Source organism: Vitis vinifera, chromosome 13 (assembly GCF_030704535.1).
Source record: "Vitis vinifera cultivar Pinot Noir 40024 chromosome 13, ASM3070453v1".
NCBI classification, from domain to species: Eukaryota; Viridiplantae; Streptophyta; class Magnoliopsida; order Vitales; family Vitaceae; genus Vitis; species Vitis vinifera.
This window is the reverse complement of record NC_081817.1, coordinates 29,225,939-29,248,184: the sequence shown is the minus strand read 5'-3', so window position 1 is coordinate 29,248,184 and position 22,246 is coordinate 29,225,939. Positions and strand designations below refer to the sequence as shown.

General features: G+C 34.7%; 3 protein-coding genes across 12 annotated transcripts; all 3 read right to left on the bottom strand.

Moving 5' to 3' along the window:
- Positions 1 to 3,483: 3,483 nt before the first annotated feature.
- Positions 3,484 to 6,329, bottom strand: LOC100261425 (G-type lectin S-receptor-like serine/threonine-protein kinase LECRK3). 3 transcript variants are annotated; one of them, XM_059741450.1, is made up of 2 exons: positions 6,051 to 6,287; positions 3,484 to 5,974 (listed from the first exon to the last, which is right to left on the bottom strand). In XM_059741450.1, the coding sequence occupies exon 2, from the start codon at positions 5,711 to 5,713 to the stop codon at positions 3,680 to 3,682; it is 2,034 nt and encodes a 677-aa protein (XP_059597433.1). In that variant the 5' UTR covers positions 5,714 to 5,974; positions 6,051 to 6,287; the 3' UTR covers positions 3,484 to 3,679. The 3 variants fall into 3 exon arrangements, with proteins under 3 accessions (XP_059597433.1, XP_059597432.1, XP_002268770.1); XM_059741449.1 differs by having other exon boundaries at positions 3,484 to 5,982; positions 6,051 to 6,221; XM_002268734.5 differs by having other exon boundaries at positions 3,484 to 6,329.
- A 2,720-nt stretch (positions 6,330 to 9,049) lies between these two features.
- On the bottom strand, positions 9,050 to 16,195 carry LOC104881350 (putative disease resistance RPP13-like protein 1). Of its 8 annotated transcripts, none has more exons than XM_059742157.1 (4): positions 15,184 to 16,195; positions 12,459 to 15,114; positions 9,642 to 12,334; positions 9,050 to 9,444 (listed from the first exon to the last, which is right to left on the bottom strand). In XM_059742157.1, the coding sequence occupies exons 1-2, from the start codon at positions 15,913 to 15,915 to the stop codon at positions 15,070 to 15,072; spliced, it is 777 nt and encodes a 258-aa protein (XP_059598140.1). In that variant the 5' UTR covers positions 15,916 to 16,195; the 3' UTR covers positions 9,050 to 9,444; positions 9,642 to 12,334; positions 12,459 to 15,069. The 8 variants fall into 8 exon arrangements, with proteins under 8 accessions (XP_059598140.1, XP_019079519.1, XP_019079520.1 ...); XM_019223974.2 differs by having other exon boundaries at positions 9,050 to 12,334; positions 12,459 to 13,749; positions 15,004 to 15,114; XM_019223975.2 differs by having other exon boundaries at positions 9,050 to 12,334; positions 12,459 to 13,749; positions 15,008 to 15,114.
- A 3,216-nt stretch (positions 16,196 to 19,411) lies between these two features.
- LOC100246038 (G-type lectin S-receptor-like serine/threonine-protein kinase LECRK3) lies at positions 19,412 to 22,017 on the bottom strand. The gene has a single exon (XM_002268854.5). The coding sequence runs from the start codon at positions 21,957 to 21,959 to the stop codon at positions 19,578 to 19,580; it is 2,382 nt and encodes a 793-aa protein (XP_002268890.2). The 5' UTR covers positions 21,960 to 22,017; the 3' UTR covers positions 19,412 to 19,577.
- Between the last annotated feature and the right edge of the window lie 229 nt (positions 22,018 to 22,246).

Here is a 22,246-nt window from a genome sequence, read left to right as displayed (position 1 = left end):
AAGTGTTTACATTACAAGTGTTTTTTAAAAAAAAATGATTTTAGGAGAACCATATATCAAATGTTAATTTTTCAAAACATATTAGAAATAATTTTTTAATATTAAAAGTGATTTTTAGATTTTTAATAGTATTTTTTAAATTTTATAAAATACTTCATCTTTTTAAGAAATATTTTTTAAGATAAAAATACTTTTCAAAATCACTCTTAAACCAAGTAAACCACCAAAACATATGATTTAAAAATCATAATAAATATTATGTGAAGGATTCAAGTGGGCATCGATTTTCCTTTCTTTTCTTTTATTTTATTTTTTGTAACCAGGAGTGTTGGGTTAAAGTTGATATTAACACCAAAGGCCTCATTTTTGGAATTTAATTAACAAAAAAATCATTTTCAAGTTGATATTAATATAAATAGTCTTACGGAGTCCATTATTGAGTTTTCTGTAAACATACTTCTTTCATTGAATCGATTTTGGTGGGGGGTGGACCCAAGATTCTGACATTATAACAAACACCAAGTAAGGACGGCTTTTTTTATTTTATTTTATTTATTTATTATTATTATTATTATTATTATCAGTTTGGTGGAGCCAGACAATGCCAAAAAAGCAAAAGCATCCTAGGCCGGCATTGATATCGTATGGCCAAAAGCCAAAGGCCAAAGGCCAAAAGGATGATGTCTACCATTCTTTCTTTTCCACTTTTATTTATTGAAATTTTAATCCCTCGGATGAACTTGACAACCATCTTAAAATAATTATTCGAAGCTATTGATTTAAAATAATTAGGATCATTTTCAATAATTAATATATATATATATATATATATATATATATATATATATATATATATATATATATATTTTGAAAAAAAGTAATCATTGACTTAGAGCTAGAATGATAGTAATTTAAAAAAATATTTTTAACCTAAAAAGCTTTTTTGAAAGGAAAAAAAAAAGTATATGGTAAAATTTAGGAAACACATTTTAAAAATTTGAAAAATCATTTATAATATTGAAAAATCACATGTAGTGTTTTTTGGAACAATATAAGAGGGATTATGATAGATGATACGAACAATTATAAAAATGCTACAAATAATGTAAAACAAGGTATGAACAATATGAGAAATGATATGAATAAGAAGCTTTTCCTTATTATTATTGATGAGGACAAAACAATGTGTAAATAGAAATGGATAAACATACTGTAAATGTGGTGGGTAAGGAGCATTGAGTAGACCGTATTGCTTTGAATATCATCACAAAAGTGTTGAGTTTGCATAAAATAAATTTATGATATAAAATATAAACATAAAATAGTTAATAACATTAATTATGTAATAAAATTAATAAGAAGTTGGTTTATCTTTCTATTCCTTTCTACTTCTTGTCTAGGTTCTAAAGTTATGAAGTCTTTTTGATTTGCATGCTTATATTGAAAATTAACAAGTAGTATAAAATATAAGTATTTAATAAGTATCACTTTTAAAACATGTAATGAATAAAGTATATCCAAAATAATTAATTTATATATTTTTGGTCAAATGAAACATCAAATACACAATCAATAACCAATGTTTGAAATATCTATAAACACAAATATATTGGTTCTTAGATTTTATGGATATATCGGAGAAATATTAATAGATATTTTGACAAAAATATGAATAAGTCGAAAATTATTCAAGATTCATGGAAATATTTGAAAAAAACTCTAAAAAAATGATAAAATAAATAAAAAGACATATATTAAAGTTATTTTGTAAATTTAATTAACATAAGTATGGAGAAAAATATTGGTAAGTAAAGATATACTGGTTTTAATATATAATTTATTATTTATCTTATCAAATTAATTTTAATTTATAACATATTAGAACTTTATTATTATTTTTTTATATTTTAATATTTTTTAATAAATTTATATTTTTAATATTTAAAAATAAAAATATTCAAAATTAGAAAGATAAATAAATAAAATTTAAAAAGAGGTGATAGTAATTTTTTTTAAATAAGATTAATGAGATAAATGATGATATATTTAATATTAAAACTATGATTTATTTAATTTAAATGTATTCAATAATATAAAATAAATAATGAATAGTTTTTTAATATTTTTTATTTTTATATTTAATTATTATATAAAAAAAATTTGTTAAGAAAATTATAATGTTGAAAATTATAAAGGAGAAAACCTGAAAGATTGTCAAACACGTGAATAAAGAGAGAGTTGTCCTTCTGTCCTATGTATTGTTCAGATGCCAACCAAAAAATGAAGAAAAAACAGATAATTTAATGAGAAGCTATTAAATAATTTAAGAAGGAAAAAGAAAATAGAGAAGAGTTAAAAAAACATGAATTGTTTAATGGATTTCAAATTCTTTTTATTTTACTTTTTTCAATTTTTACACATCTCTTTGTAATATATTCAATATTCTATATGATATTTATAAAGAAGATAATCAAATATCATTTAAACATGGGTACTTTTTTTAACAAATGCATCACTAATTATATATTTTTTAATGAAAATATTGACAATGTTTCGATATTTTCACTCTTTTCCAAAATCATAATCAACAAATTTTCTAATTTGCTTTTTAAAATTTGTTGGAAGTGTCTCAACTTTTTAATTGGAATATATAAGTTTTTTAATAAAAAAATATTATATAGAATATTTTCTAAATTCATATGCTATTGTAATTAGATTTTTTATAGGATACAGAAAGGGAATAGATTAACTAGTGAGATCTGCATGGGAGCCTTAAAAGAGAAGCTAAGAGCAAAGAGGGGGGTGGGGGGCATACAACAAAACCAAAACTGTGGTATTCCCTTCAAGGATCTCATGTCCACCATCATTACTCTAAAAAGCATTGAAATTTTGGAGATCAGGAAAGGATTCAAGCAATTGGTAAAGCAGTTTCCCATATGAAGTTGGTAATTATGAGCAAGAGAAATTTTGCAATGGAAGAAGGATTGGACTGGAAGTAAGTGTTTGAAGTCGTCAACATCATGACAAAGTTGTTAGTAACCGGTAACTGTGGGACTGAGAGAAATTATTTTTTGAAACATTAGATTAAATACCAACCTCTTATTTTGTTATCATCAAAAGATGGCTACAAGAAACCTTGGGCTAACTGGTATATGGGTTTAATTGCATGGTCCAAACTAAGATTCAAATAAGAATGCAAAAGCTCCGTGTCCACAACACGCTTTCTAACTGCTGATATACGAAACCACTGGGTGGTTTTCTATGTTTTGAATCTTTCAAAAGTTTGAAAGACTTTTGGTGAAGTTGCCAAAAGTTCTATATAGATAAGAGTTCACAAATGGCTTTGAATTTTCTAAACACCTAGAAAAGAGACTTTCTGCAGCAAGTACTTGCCAATTTTTCAATACCTGTAAAGGTGAGAATACGAGGGAAGCCATGGGCTGGTGAATCATGTTACATCAACTGGAAGAGAAGAAGACCATCTAGATGTTTACCTGCCACCTTGAAATTTATAACCGTAGTGTAGCAACCTTGTTTGTACTATTAGAACAAGAAAATGCAACCATACTAACAAAGAAAACACCATTAGAACAAACATGGATATTCAACTGAATATATGGAACTTCCAGAATTGCAAAGACGAGTAGGTGCGTATATACTGTCTTAGGGATGTGCAGTTTCAGAAGGTTGAACTAAAGGGGAAAGGACAAGGGGGCACAGGAACTTCAACAACTCCTTGAAGCATCAGTATGACCATTCCCATGGAGGGCCTCAAAGAAGGGTCCTCTTGAATGCACCAAATGGCAACCATCACTACCCTCTCCAGCATCCCCATGTCCTTTCCTGCTTCATCATCATTCTTCACTAGCTTATCCAATCTGTGGCCTCTATAGCAATCATAAGCCCAATCAGCAAGTATTGCTTCCTCCTCATTTTCCGGCTGTGAATGTACGCTCTTCCTGCAACTGATGATCTCCAGTAACATAACCCCATAACTATAAACATCCACTTTCGCCGTAATCGGCTTGCTCCTGAACCATTCTGGTGCAACGTATCCTTTGGTCCCTCTGATGGTTGTAAGGGTCCGAGTATGATCTCTTATCAGAAGCTTTGCTAGTCCGAAGTCTGAAATCCTAGGTGTAAGGTACTCGTCAAGGAGGATGTTTTCAGGCTTTATATCACAATGGATGATGGGGGTGCTGCACTCTTCGTGTAAATACATTAGCCCTTTTGCAATCTTAAAGGCTATCTGTAGTCTTTGGCTCCAGTCAGGTGTAGATATTCCAAACAACAAGTCTGCTAAAGATCCATTGTTCATGTACTCGTATACCAGAAGCCGGTGCACACCCTGATCACAATAGCCAAGCAAACTGACCAAATTCCTATGGTGGGTCTGCCCAATCACAGTGACTTCTGTTTTGAATTCCTTCTCGCCTTCCTGTACCACCTTATCTAATTTCTTGACTGCCACAAATCTCCCAGCATCTGATGCCAAAACCCCTTTATAAACTGTTCCAAAAGCTCCCCTGCCCAATTTCTCCTTGAATCCACCGGTTGCCTCTTCAAGCTCTTTGTATGAATAAGTTCTCACACTGGTGGTCGGGAATTTGCTTGAAACGGACTGGATATTCATCAGTTTCTTGTTGTAGAAGAAGAGAGCAGCCGCAGGGATTGCTAACAACAGAAAGAGATTAAAGAACACAGAGCTGCCAAGGAGTACTGACCCAACAAGGATCAAGGTAGACTTGTCTGGGCATCTCTCTATAGTATCATTTTTAATCCGTACCTTGATGAGAGCAGTTGTGTATTGGAGCACATTTTGTGTAGGTTCGTGTCTTCCATTTGAGAGAGGAAACTTCTTCTTCCAACACTGATTCTCAGTGTTATAGATAGCAACCACACAGAGGCAATCATCTTTGCAAGACTGTTTACACTTCTCCTTGTTGAATTCAGGTCCCTCCTGAAGTTGATAATCAGATAATGGCCAGTTGACATCTTTTAATTCTCTGAAATCTACTGCATCCTTGTCTGCTTCCCATCCATCAACAGCTGTTTGGCAGCTGGGCAATTCAAAATTCGGTTTACAGCCTTGTTTTCTGTCAAGAGGATCCAAATGAGAGTACCCATCTGGGCATAGACAATCAGGCAGCCCCCTTCCATCAATGGAACAATAGCTGTTGAACCCACAAATTCCACTGCCAAGATTACTTGGGGTCACGGTACAAATGTTATCAGGAATGTTTTTCACAACAGACCAAGAAGTACTGCTGTTGTCACGATTATATAGCCTGAAAACTCCGTCCTGGTCAAGCGTTGCCCGGTAATAGTAATCTCCCGTCAAGCTACTTCCGGAGGTGATGTTAACAGTACCTCCATTCCTTAGAAGAACATAGATGCCACCTGACTCATCAAAAATCAACCGTAGGCCAGAATTGCTGCTATTTGCAGCATCACTGGTGTAAATTGAATAATAAACATCATATGCTTTACCAGATTCTGGGTCCAAGGTATTAAGTACGAGATTGCCACCAGCTTTCATTTGAAGCTGGAACCTCCCCTTTGAGTAGCTGCTGTTTGACTGCTGAGAATACATGGTGCCACCGATTTCCAGTGTTTGAGTTGGCAAGATGGTGTTGGCTGGATTCTGGAAGCTCTGCCACACTGTAAGATTTTGATTCCTATTTTCAAGAACAAAGTTACCAGTATCAAGCATGGCAGCATGAGTGACCGCGGTTACAGAGTTCTGAGGTCTCCATATCTCTTTGCCTTGTGGATCACTTAGTATGAACTGGCCATCAGAGGTAAGTTCAAGTTTGGATCCTTTAGGAGCCGGGTTATCTCCATTTGCATACCAAACTAAGGTTTTTTCCGGTATGTTTTCGAACCAGATAGCAAGCAAGAAGAGACTTTGACTGCCAAGGCGGTAAAACCCAAAGGCAAATTCACCAGAAGGTGATACACATCTAGGCGAGTCCTGGGAGGCTGTAATGTCAAGATCAGTGCAATATTGAGACAACACTAAAGATGGAAGGACAAGAAGAAGAAAGAACCTGGCAGCCATTGCAGAAGAGCCTTGGTACTACCCTTCACACCGGAGAAAGTTTGTAGAACATATAAAAGTATTCACATGGGATTGTGAGACTGGAAAAAATAGCATGCACAAGGTCAATGCGGTCGGATTGGGTGAGCGGTGGAATCAATTTCGTGAGTGAAACATCTTCCTAATTCACTTTAAAGGTCATTGCTGACACGTTTTCCAAGCTTTGAATCTTTGAAAAACTAGTTATGGCCAACCACATATGTGTGGCTTATCTTCTTCCACTTCATAGGGTATAGGATATGGCTTACCCCCACATGCATTAGGTATTTAGTGTGCATCTTCCAATAGTACATCATTGGAAAGCGACTAATTCATTGTCTAATATGCACATCCATTTTTAGGGCCTAGGTCCTCATTTGTGGTTGAAACGATCTATTCTCAATCAGCCAAGACTTTTGCATGCTTACAAATTTGATTTCACTTATTCAAGGTATGAAAGGGATTTTATCGGTCAATTCTTACATTGCAGAATTGTTGAAATTGTCTTATTACAGCCACCAAGAAGCTAAATTATGTGTCTAATCTCATGGTTATAGTCCGGGGTTCTACTAACTTGTGAACTGGTATCTATTGATTCTAATTGTCCGTTACCATTTTCTAAGACTTTTGATACAAGTTGGATGAGCTCAATTGCACCTCAATCAGCCTCTGTTAAGATTCCACAGTTATATAGTTGGTTTGAATTTTTCTAAAAATGGTTTTAAGAAAATTACCTATCAAACGTTTCTCCAAAAAATATTATAAGTAATTTTTCAATATTAAAAGTGATTTTTCATATTTTTAACAATATTTCGTAAATTTTGTCAAATGTTTTTTTTTTTCATAAATACTTTAAAAATAGAAATATTTCTTAAAATTATTGTCAAATATTAAAACTATCAAAACATATGATTTGAAAATCATAATAAATATTATGTGAATAATTCAAGTGGTCATCTATTTTCTTTTTTGTTCTTTTATTTTTTGTAACCCGGAGTGTTGGGTTAAAGTTGATATGAACACCAAAGGCCTCATTTTTGGAATTTAATTAACACAAAATTCTTTTTCAAGTTGATAATTATATAAATAATCTTATGGAGTCCATTATTGAATTTTATTGAGAGTGTGTGGCCAAAAGCCAAAAGGATGATGTCTACCGTTCTTTCTTTTCCATTTTCATTTATTGAAATTTTATTCCCCCGATGAACTTGACAACCATCTTAAAATAATTATTGGAAGCTATTAACTTTAAATAATAAGGATCATGTTCAATAATTAACATTTTTTTGAAAAAAAAAGTAATCATTGACTTAGAGCTCGAATGACAGTGACGGTAAAAAACGTTTTTAACCTAAAAAGTTTTTTTGAAAGAAAAAAAAAAATAGGTATTAGTAAAATTTAATAAACGCTTTTTAAAAATTTGAAAAATCATTGATAGTATTAAAAAATCACTTATAGTGTTTTTAGAGAAATGTTTTATAGATGATTTTCTTAAAAACACTTTATGAGAAAATACTTTCAGAGAAAATATTTTCATTAAAAATACTTTAAATAAAAATATTATCAAATGTACTCTTAAATATTTTATTATGAAATTTATTATTCTAATTAATTTTATATATAATGACATGAACAAAAAATATCATATCATGAAAAATTTGTGTTTTCTTTAGTAGTGATATTATTTTTTGGAGAATAATATTTGAAGGTGTGGAAAAAAGATTGGTGAAAAAGCGAAAAATCCTTTTAATCTTACATCCTAGTTGTGTTCAAATATAAGAGTTGGGATCACCAAATTCATTAATATTCAAGAAGAAGTAAGAATGAAAATTAAATATTCATCTTCATTCCTAATTTTTACATAGCAAATATGGCCTTCTAATGTTACATTGAACAGTGAGATGTTTCTTGCACCATTAAAAAAATCAGCCTTGGAAAACAGACGTCAAATTTCTTGCACCTGACATTGACATGGACTCAAACTATCTAAAACTAACCTAAATTCATGGAGATGAATGGCCAATCAAGTGAAGCACTTGCCTGCGTGATGTCTGGTCAGTCATCTTGAAATGAGAATTATATAGTCAGATAAATAATAAAACACATAACCTAATATTCTATTCATTGATTCGCTCATTCACTAATCATTAGAAAGTCGGGAAATATAGAAGAGCAAATTTTCTAATTCAAGGAGATGCTGAAGAGGCTCAGAATCATAATTTCTATACAAAATCAGGAAGTTCAATGAGGGAATTGCACTCAACCCTTTAAGATAAGAATATGGAAATGGAAAACAAAGCTTCAAAAAGTCTTAGGTTATGTTTGGTTTCTGAAAAATATTAAGGAAAGAAAAAAAATACAAATGAAAATGAATTTTTCATATTTGGTTGTCCTATGAAAAATATAAAAGAAAATCAAATATAATTAAAACTAATTAAAAATATATGTATTTTTAAATTTTTTAATCTTTATATTGATGAGTTAAAATAAATAAAATGAGTTTGAAGTAATAAAAAAAATAATTTATCGATTTTTAATCTATTTTTTATTTTCCCTCACTTTTTCTTTCCTTCTACTTTTCCTTTGTATTTTCTTTCCCTTGCATTTTCCCTCAAATTTTCTGGGAACCAAACATAGCCTTAAAGTCTAGATCAATTTAATTACAATATTCTTCTTCGGAGTTTCACAGTACAAACCTTCATTAAGACTTGGGACTCTTTAATTTTCTTTTCAAAGAAAGAGATGACTTGGATAAACAATGAGAACCAATGCCCATGGTCACTTACAGAAGTTTATGCATGACGATGACAATTCTACTAATGAGAAGCAAGCACAAGAAGACTGCCACCTCCAAGGTCCATGCCAATGACCTCAATGATCATCCGCAGGGCAACAAAAAAATAAACAGAAATTCCAAAATAAGAACAAGACCACGTCAAAATTGTGACAAAAACAAATTCAGCAACTACCTGACAAAGATTTGTCTTTCTACTTGCCTTTTGTTATAAGGACTCCCGAAAAACTTAGGCTGCTAAACCAAAAGTGTGTTTAAACAAATAAAAATTTGACCAATTCAGTACCATAAAATACTTATATAAAATTGTTGGTTTAGGAATGGCAACTTTCTAAATGATCCTAGATCTAAATATACATTGGCATAAAATTGCAGTTGTTTACCTCACATGTTTTTTTATTGTCATAATAGAACTTTGTTCCTTAGAAGAAGGCTTCTATGCTTATCCTGGTTACTTAACATGGAACATGTGCAAATAGAGTTTGTTGCCTGCCCAAATCTTCCACAACCGGACCAGCCAATGACTTGTGTGCATGTACAGTTCTTCAAGAGTGTTGAGCAGATTAAAAGCCTTTGAATGCAAAAAGGAGGTCAAGACATTAACAATGTAGAATATTTAAGTAATTCTGGTATCAAACATAATAAAATTGATTAAACAAAACCTTGAACAATGAGGTATTTTCTTCCAAAAAAGATGAGCTCCACCATTGTGTGGGCTATTGAGAATATGAAAAATAAGACATTAGAATGATAAGCAATTAAAATTACCTACTAATGAGCAGCAAACTAGAATGTTGAATTTTGACTTAGTATTTGCTGGAATTTGAATTTTGAATATTGCAGCTGGAGTCTTGCACAAAATCTGCAACATCTAGATATTTTCTTATTTTTATTTGGTCAAGATTTGGTTTCTATTTTATAGGAAGTAGTTATTCATCATCTAGTAGCTTGATTTTCTGCTATTCTAATGTCATTTAAGTTACAAGTTCATGTATAAATTCAGCACTCTTCATCAATAAAATCAGAGTTCCAGCAGCCCAAAAATATATTTTTTGTATAAGTATTTAATCTTATACCAACAAAGTGGTATCAGAGCCATAGTTATCTTGAGGGGCCAGTGAGGTGAGAACCCAAACACCTTCTAAAATCATATAGCAATGGAAGAGTCAAGTCTCACAGTTGCACCATCAATTCTTGATGGAGACAATTATGAAACTTGGGCTGTTAGAATGACAGTTCATCTACAAGCACTTGATGTTTGGGAAGCAGTTGAAGAAAATTATGAAGTTCCTCCCCTGGGAGCCAATCCAACTGTGGCTCAAATGAAGTTGCATAAAGAAAGAAGGACAAGAAAGGCTAAAGCGAAAGCTTGCTTGTTTGCTGCAGTTTCACCATCAATTTTCATCAAAATCATGAAAATTGATTCAGCTGTAGAAATTTGGGAGTATCTCAAGGAGGAATACAAAGGAAATGAAAGAATCAAGAACATGCAGGTGATGAACTTGATTCGAGAATTTGAAATGAAGAAAATGAGGGAGTCTGATGCTGTTAAAGACTATGCTGCACAACTTCTTTCAATAGCAGACAAAGTTAGGCTGCTTGGAAAAGAATTTTCCAATGAGAAGATTGTTCAAAAGATATTGGTTACACTTCCTGAGAAATATGAAGCTACAATTTCCTCTTTGGAGAATTCAAAAGATCTGTCAACTATTAGCTTGACAGAATTATTACATTCCTTGGAGGCTGTGGAACAAAGAAGACTCATGAGACAAGGAGATACTACAGAAGGAGCATTTCAAGCAAGAATGCAGAAAAATGCAGGCCATAAAAATGGAAAGATGAACAACAACAAGCCATGCAGCAACAACCAGAAAAATGGAGTTTTTCCACCTTGTCCTCATTGCAAGAAGACAAATCATTCTCCACAAAAATGTTGGTGGAGACCAGATGTGAAATGCAACAAGTGTGGTAAACAAGGACATGTGGAGAGGATTTGCAAAAATCAACAACAGGAAGAAACTAGTGCAGCAGTTGACTATTGCCAGGAGGAGCAATTGTTTGCAGCAACGTGTTTTGCTAATAAAAGCACCTCTGAAAGCTGGCTTGTGGATAGTGGTTGTACAAATCACATGACAAATAATCAAGATCTCTTTAGAGAACTTGATAGAACAACTATTTCCAAAGTCAGAATTGGAAATGGTGAGTATATTCCAGTGAAGGGCAAAGGAACGGTTGCTATCGAAAGCCAAACAGGTTTGAAACTCATTTATGATGTTTTGTTTGTGCCTGACATTGACCAAAACTTACTCAGTGTTGGACAGCTCGTTGAGAAAGAATTTAAAGTTTATTTTGAAGATAGGAATTGCATTATCAAGGATGCTGAAGGCAAAGAGGTGTTCAACATAAAAATGAAGGGCAAAAGTTTTGCCTTGAATTTACTGGAAGATGAGCATACTGCTATTTTACAACAAGATAGCACAACAATGTTTTGGGACAGAAGGGTCGAGCACTTTCATCATGATGATGTGCTCTACATGAAGAAAAATCAAATAGTTGAAGGACTTCCTGACTTAGAAAAAGATCTTCCTATATGTGCTACTTGTCAATATGGGAAGCAAACTAAACTTCCCTTTCCAAAGAAAATATCCTGGAGAGCAACCCAAAAACTGCAACTGGTGCATACTGATGTTGGTGGATCTCAAAAAATGCCATCCTTGAAATGGAATGCAAACAATGTTTGGTGGATCTCAAAAAATGTCATCCTTGAAATGGAATGCAAACAATTTTGGGCTAAAACTGCAAGTAGAGCAGTATATTTTCTGAACATATTGCCAACAAAAGTGTTAAAGAAGCAGACCCCTTTCGAAGTTTGGTTTGAGTGTCTACGTGCAAGACTTGGAGTTTGCATCTACGAAGTCAAGGAGGAGTGTTGAATTTTGACTTAGTATTTGCTGGAATTTGAATTTTGAATATTGCAGCTGGAGTCTTGCACAAAATCTGCAACATCTAGATATTTTCTTATTTTTATTTGGTCAAGATTTGGTTTCTATTTTATAGGAAGTAGTTATTCATCATCTAGTAGCTTGATTTTCTGCTATTCTAATGTCATTTAAGTTACAAGTTCATGTATAAATTCAGCACTCTTCATCAATAAAATCAGAGTTCCAGCAGCCCAAAAATATATTTTTTGTATAAGTATTTAATCTTATACCAACATAGAATACATCCATGGTTTCCTCCATGCCTGTATAAGAGAAATGACAAAGAAAGTGAGGAAGAACCAAAGCATCCATGTTTTTCCAGTCATTAAGCGGTTCACTTGGGTTATGCATATGGCCAAATAAAAAACAGGGCATGAATATGTGAGTGCCGTTAGAATATGAGAATTGTCTGTGTCAAAATGCGAGCACCTAGGTTGAATCCTCATCTACAGCTATTCAAAATTCGTCTCAGGCTTGAAGCTTCAAGAAGAAGAAAATCTTAAATCAAATAAATGGAGCCAAGGAATTATGTAGATATATTCTTGAGATTAGAAATTGGAACATAACTTTTCTAAAGAACTAAGTTTAAGCACAGAACAATTACCTGCCGATATGTTGGTGCAGTGCCACTTTCATTAAAATAGCACATCATTGATCTCTATTTTTGGAATGTGAGATATATAACGCCATTCTTGCCCTTTCTCAAATTGGTGCCGTTGTTCTAGTGAAGGACATTTGTAGACATACAGATAAGAGAGAGGGAGTCTGGCAGTGTCAACTACTGGAGCTTAGGGCAGTTGGCGATATACAAGGTTTCAAGAGTGGTAAGGTGGTGAAGACCTGCTTCTGTTAAGGATTGGAGCCTTGGGCACAAGTATAATATTTTGAGAGAAATATGGTGTTGACGAACGGACCCCTATGGAGAACTGGAGCTCAGTGCAATTCCTGATCTCTAATTGTAGAAGAGAGGTGAGTCGTTGAAGCCCCCTGCTGTAAAGAGACTTGAGATTTGGAAGATCTGAGATTGAAATATAAGTCAGAGAAGAGGGCAGCAGGCACTCCTTGGGAAATAATTCCACGTCTTCACATCCACCTTTGATTGTTAATTTAGTAAGAGAGGTCAATCTTTGCAAATCCCAATCCACCTGGGATGTGAGTTGGTTGCAGCGACAAACTTCTAGTTCACGTAGGTTGGAAGGCAAACCTTCTCTGTGAAACAAAAATTCTGAGCAATCCCTTAAAATCAGTTTCCGCAGAGATGAGTGTGTGTGGACCAGCAATCTGAGCTTGGAGCAACTGGAAATCTCGTGGTCCATTGAGTCCAGAGCAGGCAGTTGGATATATACAAGATTATGGCACCCTCTGATTTCCAAATTAAGAAGAGATATGGGATCGCCCTCTGAAATCGAAATGCAGAGCTTCTCAAGTCCCTAAGACCATGGATTGCGAAATTAGTCAACCTGGGGGAGATGTCCAATATTGAGAAGGATAATGGGGGAGAATTATTGTAGGTACCACCATTGATTGATAGATTTTCAAGTACAGGGTGATGGCATCTGAACAACTCTGGTAGAATAAGGTCCACTTTGGTACAGTAAGAGATTGATAGTGATTGCAACATAGTGGGTAAACCAACTTTGCTCGGGGATCTGAAAAAGAGCAGTCACAAATTTTTAAACTGTGGATGTTGGTTTGCAGGATTTCCTCCTCTAGCAGAGACTCCATAGAATCACACTTTGTGGATGTTGCTTCCATTGAGAGACGTCTGAAATTTCAATTTCTGAAGTTTGAAGAGCTGTGAACCCACAAGTTTGCCTTTTCAACTGCAATCTACGGGCAGCAGGAACATTGAGTGTAGGCACAAGCAGTTGCGGACATATTTCAAGGTTAAGTTCCTGCAATGAAGGAAGGTGTATTGGTAATTCCCCAATGAGTATAGGACATTGCCTTATAGAAAGCTCCTGGAGACGAGGGAATTCTCCACGTATGCCTCCACGACATAACCATTTCTCCCAATTGGACATTACAAAATGATATAGTTTACAGGGATGGGAAGGAGGGCTGAAGTGAAAAAGAGGAGTTCCCATAAAACTCACCACCCACCCTGACTACTCCTTTCATGTCTGAGATCTCTAGAAGTTTAAGACAAGGTAGCTGCCCCAGTGGCGGCAATGTTGAGCAATTGCCACAACCCCAAAGCTTAAGGGACCCAAGATTCAAGAATGAAGGATCTCCAAGCCAATATGGAAATGTTACACCAGGATACTTTATGATGGAGAGTTATTTTAAATTTGGATGAGGTTGTAACCAGCTAAGAATATTGTCTATTACACCATTAATTTGTATAACATCACTAATAATCATGTCCTTCCAATTCAGGGATAACTCATCCAGGTATCTCTTATCCTTCATATGTCCTTGCAATGCATCCTCAACGCGCACTACATTCTCCATTTTTGAAGTTTTAAGTATTCCCTGAATCTCCGGAAACTCTCTCAATCCATCCTCCAATTCCATATCCACTTTTTTGGCCCACAATAACATAAGGCAACTGTTGTAAACTTTTTAATTGATCTAATCAATTTCCCCATTTTTGAAGGCAATTCAAGAAGAATGTGACATCTACTCAATATCATCGATCGTATGTAAATTGTACAAATAACATATTGATTTAGGTAATTTTTCAATCATCATAAAAGAGAGATCCAAGTAACACTACTGTTTTAAATTGTGTATTGAATCAAGCACATCTGTTATGTTGTATGCACACAATGATAACACACGCAAGGATTTAAATTTTGGTAATATATTTTGTAAAACTCTTTTACTCCATGTATAATAAGGAATACGTGTAAATCTCTTCACGTCTAAGAATGTCCAGAGATGTTTAGCTTCACCAATAGCCTCAAACTTATCACGTACAACCATCCAGTCGTAGCCACTTTAAAAGTAAAGAAAATGACGAGCCTTATCAGTTATTTTTTGCACCTTATAATCTTCCAATTGAACACAAAATTCGCTGGAGATATGTTGAGACAAGTCATGTATTATATCATGCATTACAAAGCATGATTTTATGGTAAATGATTCCTTTGTAATAGATTGTTGAAAAAATGACTTTGCTAGAAGCTCATTAAAACATGACTCACCTACCTCTTCCAGTCTTTCTTCACTTTGTCCCGCATGTAAAAGCCCTTCTGCCATCCATAATAGAATCAGCTTCTCTTTTTCTTGTTACCTACTCTCTCTTTGAGTTTAAGCTGAAACAAATTTAGGGTGTCATCAGATTTAGTTTCAGAACTGATTTCCTTGAGAATTGATTTTGTTACCTCCTCGATGAGAAAAATCTCAGTGGAAACACAGACCCATGCTTTCAAGTGGAAGTGTTGTTTGACCGTGTCATGGTTATAGAGAAGCTGAGCGAGTGTGGTCTTGCCGCTGCCGCCCATGCCCACCATGGACATCACATCTATGACGTTGTTGCCTGTTGCATTTTCCTTTTCAGAAAGCAACCACTTCACCATCTCCTCCTTGATTCCATCCCTGCCCACCACAGAGGACTCATCCACCAAAGAAGTGGTTGGTGGTCTTGGTGACAGTTTATCGCCTTCACCTTCTTTCAGCCAAAGCTCAACTTTTTCTTGTGCAATGTTTTCAAGTACGGTAATCAAGCCCTTGACCCTGGGCTCCATTCTTTGAGTAGCAAATGGAGCCTTAACCCTGGTGGAGAACTTGTTCCACACCTGATAAATTCCGCCAGTTTGGGGGTGTTCAGCAGCTTCGATCTGGCACCGCAAAGTTTTGGTAGCGATCTCGTCCAACAGGTCCTCCGCATGATACACAGCATCCTTAACTTGGACTAGCCAGTCTTTGACAAGTGGATCTGAAAATTGCTTCATCTCCGCATCATTGAGCGCTTTGTGGACAACCAGCAATTTCCTCTTAAAGTTGGTGAGGAGTTCATGGCTGAGCTTTTGTGCCCGGATGAAGTTGATGAGGTCCGGAGAAGCCAACCTGTCGAGTAGAACTTGAAGTGAAGCCAAGAGGAGTGCGTCCGCCATTGCAAAAGGAATTCAGCGAGATTCAATACAGGAAAAATGAAGGTAAGCAGAATTAATGCAGAATCACAGCAACAAACTGCAAAGCAAAGACTGGTCTCTATTGCCAAAATGCATGAGGCTTGAAGGAATCATTGATGGTGGTGGACCAAATGCTGACTTTTTTGCCAAAACCAATAATTGAGAGGTGAGTAAAAGAAAGCAAAGGAAAAAGGCTGATGACAGACTCTGTTGAGTAACGTGGGTGGAGCTTTCCAAAAATGGAAAGCAAAAGCCACCGGGTTGTTCTTTGGTACCCATCATTTATTTTGGGTTGCCAACCCACATTTGAACCACTAATAAATGCAAGTGTAAAGTGTAATATTATAATTTATTATTAAATATCAAATATAATTTGTTATTTAATTAATTAAGCACCTAACAATTATCTAAAATAAGAAAATTTTATCAACTACTCTTGTACTCTTGGTATGCAAATATAGAAAAAGAAATATTAATTTAATATGAAAATTAAATAGCTTCAACCAACGTATTTGTGATAAATCAAATTTAAAGATTAAGTATAAGATTTCTTAAGGAAGAAAAACAAAAATTTGTATTTCATAAAGGAAATAAAATATTTCAAGTGATTACATTTATTAAAGGTAATATTTGATATTTTTTTATTTAAATATAAATTTTGCCAGTAAAAATGTAGCATTTTAATATGTAATGATTTACAAGATTTAGGTTTTAGAACTTTTTTTTTTATGAGTTTATTATTAATCAAATTGAAATAATTTAGTCCTTTGTTATCAAATTGTTTTCAATATGTGAGAAAAGTTACAAACAACGTAAGAGAAAGTATGAATAATATAAGAGAAGGTATGAATAATGCAAGAAATTGTACGAATAATGTAAGATAGGGTATGATGGATGGTATGAACAATGCAAAAAATGATACAAGTAATGTAAAACAAGGTATGAACAATATGAGAAATGGTATGAATAAGAAGCCTCTTCTCATTATTATTGTTGAAGACAAAGCAATGTGTAAATAGAAATTGATGAATATATTGCAAATGTGGTGGGTAAGGAGCACTGAGTAGACCATACTGCTTTAAATTTCATCACAAAAGTGTTGGGTTTGCATACAAATAAATTTATGATCTAAAATATAAACATAAAATAGTTAACAACATTAATTATGTAATAAAATTAATACGAAGTTGGTTTATCCTTATATTCATTTCTACATTTAGTAATTCTTGTCTAAGTCCTAAAGTCATGAAGTCTTCTCGATTTGCATGCTTATATTGAACATTAACAAGAACTACAAAATATAAGTATTTAATAAGCATCACTTTTAAAACATGACGTGGATAAAGTATATCCAAAATAATTAGTTTATACATTTTTGGCCCAATGAAACATCAAATGAATGTGGATCCTCCACATTTAACAAAATGCACATGATATTAGTCATTCAATAAAGGAATTCTTAAAAAAAAAATTAAAAATTAAAAATTAAAAATTAAAAATTAAAAATTAAAAATTAAAAATAAATAAATAAAAAGGCTAAAAGATGGTCAAACCCGTAGATAAAGAGAGAGTTGTCCTTGATTTTATCCTATATTCTGTCCTACATATTGTTTGGATGCCAACTAAAAAAATGAAGAAAAAACAGATAATTTAATGAAAAGTTATTAAATAATTTAAGAAGGAAAAAGAAAATAAAGGAGAGTTAAAAAAAACATGAATAGTTTAATGGATTTCAAATTTTATTTTATTTTATTTTTCCATTTTTACACATCTCTTTGTAATATATTCAATATTCTATATGATATTTATAAAGAAGATAATCAAATATCATTGAAACATGGGTACCTTTTTTCAACAAATGCATCACTAATTACATATATTTTAATGAAAATATTGACAATGTTTCGATATTTTCACTATTTTCCAAAATCATAATAAACAAATATAGTTGTACACAGAAATTTCATAAATTTTATCCTGCGAAATTAGCAAAATAAAATAGGAAAAATAGTGTGAACAAATGATTTATTAAATTCAAGAATATCGCAGGTACAATTTCAAAATAATAATAATAATATTTTTTCTAACAAAGAATATTTTCCCTTTAATTCTTTTGCCTTGATTGCACTTTGGAAGACAACGATGACGTTTTCTTGATTTCAAAGATCAATCGAGGGCCACAAGTGGCTTATTCCCGAATGACCTTGTTGAATGACAAAGAACGAGTGTATTAGTTCTTTTGTCGCTTACCGAACTTATAGGGAGTTTTTATTTGATTTCTGAATTTTCTTCCCTCTCCTCTCCTTGATGGAAGACATCTTTATTTATAGGTGAAGATAGGGAATTTGAATTTCAAAATCCCCAATTTTAGTTGCTTAATTCAAGGGATTTAGTTCCTTAATTTTAGCAAATTTTCTTTTCCGGGAGGTTTTACCAACAAGATAATAAGACTTATCCTTTTTTTTAGAAGACCAAATTAATGGTAATTTATTTATGTCTACAATAGTTTAAAAATTTTCTTATATATAGAACTCCACCCTATTCTTGTCTACTTTCCCTTCATCCGACGGTTCATCTGTGTATGAAAAATTTGTTTTTTAAAATCTATTGGAAGTGTCTCAACTTTTTAATTGGAATATATAATTTTTTTTAATAAAAAATTATTATATAAATATTTTCTAAATTCATATAGTATTGTAATTAGATTTTTTATAGAATAAAGAAAGGGAATAGATTACCTAGTGAGATCTACATACAATTTAATAATTAATTAGTTAACTAATATTAGATTAACTCGGACTCAAATTATTTGGCCAGCAGAGTCATGGGAGCCTTAAAAGAGAAGCTAAGAGCAAAGGGGATGCATACAACAAAACCAAAACTATGGTATTCCCTTCAAGGATCTCATGTCCACTATCATTACTCTAAAAAGCATTGAAATTTTGGAGATCAGGAGAGGATTCAAGCAATTGGCAAAGCAGTTTCCCATATGAAGTTGGTAATTATGAGCAAGAGAAATTTTCCAATGGAAGAAGAATTGGACTGGAAGTAAGTATTTGAAGTAACATCATGGCAAAGTTGTTGGTAATTGGTAACTGTGGGGCTGAGTGAAACATTAGATTAAATTCTGACCTCTTATTTCGTCTACAAGAAACCTTGAGCTAACTAGTAGATGGGTTTAATTGCATGGTCCAAACTAAGATTAAAATAAGAATGCAAGCTCCGTGTCCACAATACGCTTTCTAACTGCCGATATACGAAACCATCAGGTGGTTTTCTATGTTTTGAATCTTCCAAAACCTTGAAAGACTTTTGGTGAAGTTGCCAAAAGTTCTATATAGATAGAGTTCACAGCTGGTTTTGAATTTTCTAAACACCTAGAAAATACACTTTTTGCAGAAAGTGCTTGCCAATTTTCCAATACCTGTAAAGGTGAGAATATGATGTTTACCTGCCACCTTGAAATTTATAACCATAGTGTAGCAACCTTGTTTGTACTATTAGAACAAGAAAATGCAACCATACTAACAAAGAAAACACTATTAGAACAAACATGGATATTCAACTGAAGTTCATGATATATGGAACTTCCAGGATTGCAAAGACGAGTAGGTGCGTATATACTGTCTTAGGGATGTGTAGTTTCAGAAGGTTGAACTAAAGGGGAAAGGACTACGGGGCACAGCAACTTCAACAACTCCTTGAAGCATCAATATGACCATTCCCATGGAGGGCCTCAAAGAAGGGTCCTCTTGAATGCACCAAATGGCAACCATCACTACCCTCTCTAGCATCCCCATGTCTTTTCCTGCTTCATCATCATTCTTCACTAGCTTATCCAATCTGTGCCCTCTATAGCAATCATAAGCCCAGTCAGCAAGTATTGCTTCCTCCTCATTTTCCGGCTGTGAATGTACGCTCTTCCTGCAACTGATGATCTCCAGTAACATAACCCCATAACTATAAACATCCACTTTCGCCGTAATCGGCTTGCTCCTGAACCATTCTGGTGCAACGTATCCTTTGGTCCCTCTGATTGTTGTAAGGGTCCGAGTATGATCTCTCATCAGAAGCTTCGCTAGTCCGAAGTCTGAAATCCTAGGTGTAAGGTACTCGTCAAGGAGGATGTTTTCAGGCTTTATATCACAATGGATGATGGGGGTGCTGCACTCTTCGTGTAAATACATTAGCCCTTTTGCAATCCCAAAGGCTATCTGGAGTCTCTGGCTCCATTCAGGTGTAGATATTCCAAACAAGAAGTCTGCTAAAGATCCATTGTTCATGTGCTCGTATACCAGAAGCCGGTGCACACCCTGATCACAGTATCCAAGCAAACTGACTAAATTCCTATGGTGGGTCCGCCCAATCACAGTGACTTCTGTTTTGAATTCCTTCTCGCCTTCCTGTACCACCTTATCTAACTTCTTGACTGCCACAAATCTCCCAGCATCTGATGCCAAAACCCCTTTATAAACTGTTCCAAAAGCTCCCCTGCCCAATTTCTCCTTGAATCCACCGGTTGCCTCTTCAAGCTCTTTGTATGAATAAGTTCTCACACTGGTGGTCGGGAATTTGCTTGAAACGGACTGGATATTCATCAGTTTCTTGTTGTAGAAGAAGAGAGCAGCCGCAGGGATTGCTAACAACAGAAAGAGATTAAAGAACACAGAGCTGCCAAGGAGTACTGACCCAACAAGGATCAAGGTAGACTTGTCTGGGCATCTCTCTATAGTATCATTTTTAATCCGTACCTTGATGAGAGCAGTTGAGTACTCGAAGACATTTTGTGTAGGTTCGTGTCTTCCATTTGAGAGAGGAAACTTCTTCTTCCAACACTGATTGTTAGTGTTATAGATAGCAACCACACAGAGGCAATCATCTTTGCAAGACTGTTTACACTTCTCCTTGTTGAATTCAGGTCCCTTCTGAAGCTGATAATCAGATAATGGCCAGTTGACACCTTTTAATTCACTGAAATCTACTGCATCCTTGTTTGCTTTCCATCCATCAACAGCTGTTTGGCAGCTGGGCAATTCAAAATTCGGTTTACAGCCTTGTTTTCTGTCAAGAGGATCCAAATGAGAGTACCCATCTGGGCATAGACAATCAGGCATCCCCCTTCCATCAATGGAACAATAGCTGTTGAACCCACAAATTCCACTGCCAAGATTACTTGGGGTCACGGTACAAATGTTATCGGGAATGTTTTTCACAACAGACCAAGAAGTACTGCTGTTGTCACGATTATATAGCCTGAAAACTCCGTCCTGGTCAAGCGTTGCCCGGTAATAGTAATCTCCCGTCAAGCTACTTCCGGAGGCGATGTTAACAGTACCTCCATTCCTTAGAAGAACATAGATGCTACCTGACTCATCAAAAATCACCCGTTGGCCAGAATTGCTGCTATTTGCAGTATCATTGGTGTTGCTTGAATAATAAACATCATATGCTTTACCAGATTCTGGGTCCAAGGTATTAAGTACGAGATTGCCTCCAGCTTCCATTTGAAGCTGGAACCTCCCCTTTGAGTAGCTGCTGTTTGACTGCTGAGAATACATGGTGCCACCGATTTCCAGTGTTTGAGTTGGCAAGATGGTGTTGGCTGGATTCTGGAAGCTCTGCCACACTGTAAGATTTTGATTCCTATTTTCAAGAACGAAGTTACCAGTATCAAGCATGGCAGCATGAGTGACCGCGGTAACAGAGTTCTGAGGTCTCCATATCTCTTTGCCTTGTGGATCACTTAGTATGAACTGGCCATCAGAGGTAAGTTCAAGTTTGGATCCTTTAGGAGCCGGGTTATCTCCATTTGCATACCAAACTAAGGTTTTTTCTGGTATTTTTTCGAACCAGATAGCAAGCAAGAAGAGACTTTGACTGCCAAGGCGGTAAAACCCAAACGCAAATTCACCAGAAGGTGATACACATCTAGGCGAGTCGTTGGAGGCGGTAATGTCAAGATCAGTGCAATATTGAGAAAAAACTAAAGATGGAAGGACAAGAAGAAGCAAGAACCTGGCAGCCATTGCAGAAGAGCCTTGGTACTACCCTTCAAACCGGAGAAAGTTTGTAGAACATATAACAGTATTCACATGGGATTGTGAGAGTGGAAAAAAGTAGCATGCACAAGGTCAATGCGGTCGTATTGGGTGAGCGGTGGAATTATTTTCGTGCGTGAAACTTCTTCCTAATTCATTTCAAAGGTCATTGCTGACACGTTTTCCAAGCTTTGAATCTTTGAAAAACTAGTTATGACCAACCACATGTGTGGTTGGCTTGCTGTGATTGGCTTGTTCCTGAACCACTCTGGTGC